Source organism: Mercenaria mercenaria, chromosome 16, assembly GCF_021730395.1.
Source record: "Mercenaria mercenaria strain notata chromosome 16, MADL_Memer_1, whole genome shotgun sequence".
NCBI lineage: Eukaryota > Metazoa > Mollusca > Bivalvia > Venerida > Veneridae > Mercenaria > Mercenaria mercenaria.
In genome coordinates this window covers 31046028-31052151 of record NC_069376.1, presented here as the reverse complement: position 1 = coordinate 31052151, position 6124 = coordinate 31046028, and the positions used below count along the sequence as shown (strand labels likewise).

Sequence of the window (6124 nt, the reverse complement as noted above, 5' to 3'; positions counted from 1 at the left end):
TGCTTTGTGTGTGTGTGTGTTGGTCGTGTGCGCGTCCGCGTGCCGGGTACGTTTTGGGAACGTAGCATTCTTTGTTTGATATTTATCCTTGTTTTTTTTTATTTAATCACTAAAATAAGGTACATTTACATTACTGAAATGTCAACTTAAATTCATCTGTCATAACATAATGTTTTTTTCTCTCTTTTTTGTGTGTTTAACAGGAAATAAATATAATGTAAAATAACCATAAATTATTATTATTCCAGCGTTAAGTTTAATTATTGGGGCTAAATATTTTGTTCGAATAATATCCTATCAGAACAGACTCCGGTACCTCTATATATTATACATATTTATTCTGTAATGAAACACAGTAGTTAAAGATAGGTTACCACGGAAATGTTTTTGTTATTTTTCGAAAAAAAAATATTACTTACATATATCCATGTCCTTGATCACTTTTTACAATTAAGGAATTAACGTAATAACCGATAACATTAAAGGTCACATTGCGACGTCCGAGCTCTCTTCCCTAGGTCTCACTCCGGACACGGGCGGGCGCCTGTGTAGAACCATCTACCTTCCATAAGTCTCTTCGATGACTTCTTACCTGAACAAAAATAAAACACTCGGGGATGGACACTTCACACATTCCTGCGTAGATTACGTTAAAGGCACTGACGTTTAAAAAAATACATTTCTGTCAAATTGAAGTTCGGTCATATTATAAACATTAGAATATGAGTATTTGTTTATAAACTATTTAAAAAAATGCCACTTCAAGAAAAAAAGAGATGACCGCGTCATCCGTCTCCATGTTTTGGCTCCGTTGATGATTTGGACATAAAGGACCTGGATCCAGAAGGGAAATACGTTTTATCCACTCGAGTCCGCGTAGGTCGCAACTTAGACGGTTTTCCGACGACGAAAGAGCCCAGGTTGAGGCAAGGTTGAAGAAAAACTTTGGTCAGCTAGTTAACGAATACGATGGAGAATATCACTATAGCAGAAGAAAAAAACCTGATTGAAACACATTTACTTTTCAACCACTCGAATAGGTAAAACTACTATACATTATCTTATAGTAACTTTAGGGTTACACGATTACAAAAATATATGCCACGTACCCTACAATGGTCTGGCAGTAAAAAAATAATCATGATGCAATTTTCATGTATCCTTAAAACTCATGGGCAGATGCTATTTTCATTACGGGTACCACAGAGTGTGTACATGGTAAATATATATTTTACAAAGATTTTAGCTTTTAAGCTTTTAAATGGGAGCAAATAGACTATATCTCAAGTATAAAGGACCTATAATTCAGGTACAAAAATAAATCTATATCGTACAATCTGTAATGAAAATAGATAAATCTATGGCGTACAATTTGTAATGGAAATAGGTTATCATGCTAGTTACTATGTTTTGTTTTTTTTTACGTTTTTTTAATCACAGCGCTTCCAGATCAGCCGGCGTTTACCAGAAATGGCCAAGGAACCGTGGTATTTACATAAACAAGACGAAAACATTCTAAGTCTGGATCAGCGAAACAGATCACACACGTATAATCTCAATGCAGCCCGGCGGACGCATTGATCAAGTCTATTCGAGACTAGTAGAAGGTGTACGTATAATTGAAAAGCAGCTCCGTTTTGCACACAGTGATCGTCTTGGTTACATAACCTTCTGCCCAACTAACATTTGGACCACACTAAGGGCCTCAGTTCATATCAAAATCCCTAAGCTAGCTGCTAATAAGGACGTTTTGGGAAAGCTGTTTGATGACTACAATCTACAAGTACGTGGGACAGATGGTGATGGTATCGGCATATTCGGAGATACATTCGATATAAGCAACAAACGTAGAATGGGCCTTACAGAAATACAGGCAGTGGTAGAAATGGCAACCGGTGTAAAGGCCATCATAAATAAAGAAGAAAATTTATAGATGTTTGTCGAGCAGATTAAATAAAGCACACATTTGATATTAAAAGTACTGATTTTTATATATTTATTCTTTTATTTATTTAACAGAATAGCACAGCCACCTCTTTGTATATGTATATATGCTCACATTTATAACATTTATGATACGTTTATTCTGAATTGTGTATGTTGTCATTCAATAACTATCATGCTAGTAAATGCGACTGATGAGAAATAATGGAAGAACTTTATAAGAAAGAACGTTTGCACAAGTGACAATAATCAAAGGGAAGCCGTGATCAAAAGATCTTAGCGTGTCGGACGCACAGCCCCTGGGTCGTGGATTCAAGTCCCATTTGCATCAAGATCTCACTTTTTCCGTATGACACCAGCACTGTTGTTATCAGGAGATGAACTTGAGAGTGGTTACAATAAGCTTGAAGCTTCATCACAATCGAGCTAAAATGGTTTGACAATGGAAACAAACGCATACACGAATCTTTCTTATAACTCTTAATGAGTATTCTGTTTGTATGGCATTGTTTGTTCCAACTACCTCAGTGTTCAGACACACGTTAGATCATAAGCTGTTCTGATAATTTTCTAGTGATAAACAAGAAGTAGAAATGTGTTAGCCAAAGCAGACGAAGTACTGGGAAAAAAACACCAAAAAGGAACATAGGAACATTTAAAGGAAGATGCGCTATCCTTGTTGTCAACATGGTTCGCCTTTCTTGATATAAAATGTTTTTCTACACAAAATAATGCTAATTTGTTATTATGCTTTCTTATCAACGTTTTGCAAAGTTGTCTCCAAATTCATTTTATATCGAGAAGCATAAGAAAATATCAATCAAAGTGTTTATAGATGTACAAACTGAGCTTTTGATTTCAAAATAATTAAAAGTTAATTTGTAAATCTACCGACTAATTGACTATGTTTCACGTTTTGCTTAAATCTCATATGGCTAATGGACTTTGACTAATTTCAATAGGTATGATCGAAATAAGATACGAACGTTCAAATTATTTGCGAACAGTAATTGTGTGGAGCAGCGATGTAAAATACATTTGTCGTTTTCCCCACAAGACTGCACAGGCTAACTTTTGGTGTGATGTTGTACCAGCAAGGCTTCAGACGAACACAGAACACGCACGTCTTTGTCATTTTGGTTGCAATGTTTAAGGGTCAGAAATGAATGTCAGTACAGATTGTCCATTATATCTTACTGGCAGGAACTGTTTATTACAAATGTTTATTCTATTGTTAGCAACTTTCACACCCTGGATAATACAGAAAGAAGGAAGTTTACTATTCCATCACAAAGACTTGATAAGAATTTTTGCCAGAACGTACTTTTAATATATTTAAATGAAGAACTAAATGTGTTTTAAGTACAAACATGAATAATACTGTTTGATTTGTTCAATGATGCCTCCTAATACTAGCTGGCTATGGCATACACCATATTTATTTATAGTAAAGCTGCTTTTTTAACATTATATTTTAGCTTTTAATGACACATTTTCTTTGTATCATTTTTACCTTTTTCCGTTCTCATATAAAATCTTAAGAAATGTCTGTTACTCCTTCTTATCAATCTGATTGGTGGGGACACCTGCTGTTTGTAAAACAAGTTTACTGAGCACATTCTGTGCCCCTGGCAACAGAAACTTAAGTTTTAATTGATGTACTTTAAGTTGTTTTCTCATTAGATTCATTCAAAATGTTTAGTCATGTAATGGATATTTAGAGGCAGTGAGCAAAAATGCACAGCTTTACAGAGCTGCCTCATTGCAATCACAACACAAACTAGTGACACGATACACCATCCAGTCATATTGTCTTGACACCGAGCTAACAAGTCAAAGTACTATCCTTTTAATGCTAAGCACCACCAAGCGAGGAAGCTACACTTTAGTACCTTATTTTGCGTATTTAGTTTGACGCGACTAGGGATCGAACCCACGAAATCACGCACTTGAAGCGAATGCTCTACCAACAGGCTACCGCGGTGGCTTCAATATATATATAGTTTATGTGAATGGTTGTGAATTATAAAGGTAAAAATATTTGATAATTCTTTAAAAAATGGTCATTTGCATATTTTACAAATATATTTAGGACATTCACAAGTTAAGCCATTAACAAATAGCTATTACAGTAAAACTCAGATTTTCGTTATACATGTTTGTGTGGAAAGTAGCCTGGTTACTCTTAGCGGCAAGTGATGCATTTACATCAAGTTAAGTCATTTTTTTATCGGTCTGTCTGTACATCCGTCCGTACGAACGTCACAAATGTATTCTTTTACAAAAATAATTCTCCTTTGCGCACATACATCATGGATCCTGTTATATGCCGGTTGATCCTCATCCTTTATTGACCTAGAGGTGATCAATATCTCTAATATTTTTGAGGGAGATATGCTTGTTTTTTGTCTGGTCGTCCGTCAGCCAGTCTGTCTGTCCGCCTGTCGCACAATCGTGCCCGCTCTGTATTGTTTATCCCTTAAAAGGAGTATAAAATAGCTTGACAGAAATGTTTACCATACTGAGACCATGTGCGAAACTCAGCATTTAGTCATGTCGATTCACACTTTGTACAGTGTAGGTAAAATAATAGATCAAATGATTTAAACGCAGTATTTCATGGGCTCCATATATCTTTATTCTTAAAAACTGATTTCATATAACTTGGTACAACTGTTTGCCTTGAAATGACATGTAGATGGCAAGTCCATTCATTCTTCAATTGAAGTAAAGCTGTATTGGGAGATATGAGCATTTCTTATTCATGATTTAAAATCATATATATGTTTCAAGAAATAAACTTCTTTTGATTTAGTTTGTTTTAACGTCACAACGACATAATTACAGGTCATATGGCGACTTAGTAAGCTTTATGATTAGCTTTGTAATTTTTATAAAAGGACATATATTACATATATGTATGTGAATAAACTCAAGATATTATATTGTTTTATTTTGATATAGTTATGTATCAATGTAGCCTATATTTCTTGAAAAGATTTATAATTGTTATGAATAATTGAAAAAATTCTATTTAGCAAGTATGTCTTTATTTACTTGTTTCTTGTTACTTGTTATTTACAGACGTAAAGTGATCAATCATATGCACACACATTTTGTCATCATCTAAGAGCATTATTATAGTTTCTTTTTCGCATAACACAACTATAGTCTGTCCCACCTAATTTTGGACCTCAACTTTGGGCTGATATGAAGAAATGAAATGGGATCAACGAACATAAAACATGTTTTTGTGAACAAAAAAAAAAGTCACCCTCGATAATTTCAAGGATTTTTGAAACACTCGTCTGGTTTTCCCGTGCGACTAAATTTTAGTTTCTCTATGGGAATTCACTGTTGTTTATTTCTGGTCGCTATTGCCAAATATTCTCTATTTTGGAGATTTTCGGGAAATTTCACGTGTTATTTCTTGGGGACGTTTCACACTTATTTTTTACACCTAGATTCTAGTTATTTTTCCTCCCGTAAGAAAAAGAATGGGTTTGAAATAGAATTTACAATTTAGTATACAAACGAAATTTTGAAAAATGTAAAAATAAAAAAGAGAAAAAGAACTTACATTGCACGAAAGAATCCGGCCATTAGAATCTAAGTAAAGTATTCAGTTATAAATTCCTTTAATCATTATATTCCATTTATCCTTAAATCCTTCCAAACGATGTCCAGTTCAATGCACAATTTTCAAAGTCAGAAGTTTTACACTGAAAATCCATCATCCGAAAATTTATCCAGTCAATCTGGTGCAGTCTTTCGAAGAATTTCAGGCAGATAACTGAAAAATGCATTTGAAACAATATCTTTAATCACAGTATTTCCTAAATGCATAATCCAGGAAGAACCTGTACGATACAAAGACATCAACTGCTTCAGCCTCCTTAGAATATAGCCTTCTACATATTTAAGAAGCTCGCCATGACACAATAACTTTTCAAACGCTAAAATTAATTCCAATTATGTCATACAATATATGACGTCACTAAATATCTCGAGTGATCAAGTGCATAGACGGCACATGTTGGCTCTCTTACGCATAGCTACCCCAACAAAAAATAATTAAGTAAATATTGAAGCTTACTGAGTCCCGAATTCAAAGAGGATAAAGCAAATTAGCTGTCGACTGTGCCAGTCTGACTACGTGGATAAAATTTAAATCAAAGGC

At 34.4% G+C, this 6124-nt stretch overlaps 1 protein-coding gene across 1 annotated transcript; it reads left to right on the top strand.

Moving 5' to 3' along the window:
* The first annotated feature begins 969 nt into the window (after positions 1-969).
* LOC128549282 (arginine kinase-like) lies at positions 970-2472 on the top strand. The gene is given in 2 exon segments (XM_053525844.1): positions 970-1040; positions 1441-2472. Coding segments are annotated over 2 exon segments (564 nt in total). The 3' UTR covers positions 1934-2472.
* The last annotated feature ends 3652 nt before the right edge of the window (positions 2473-6124 follow it).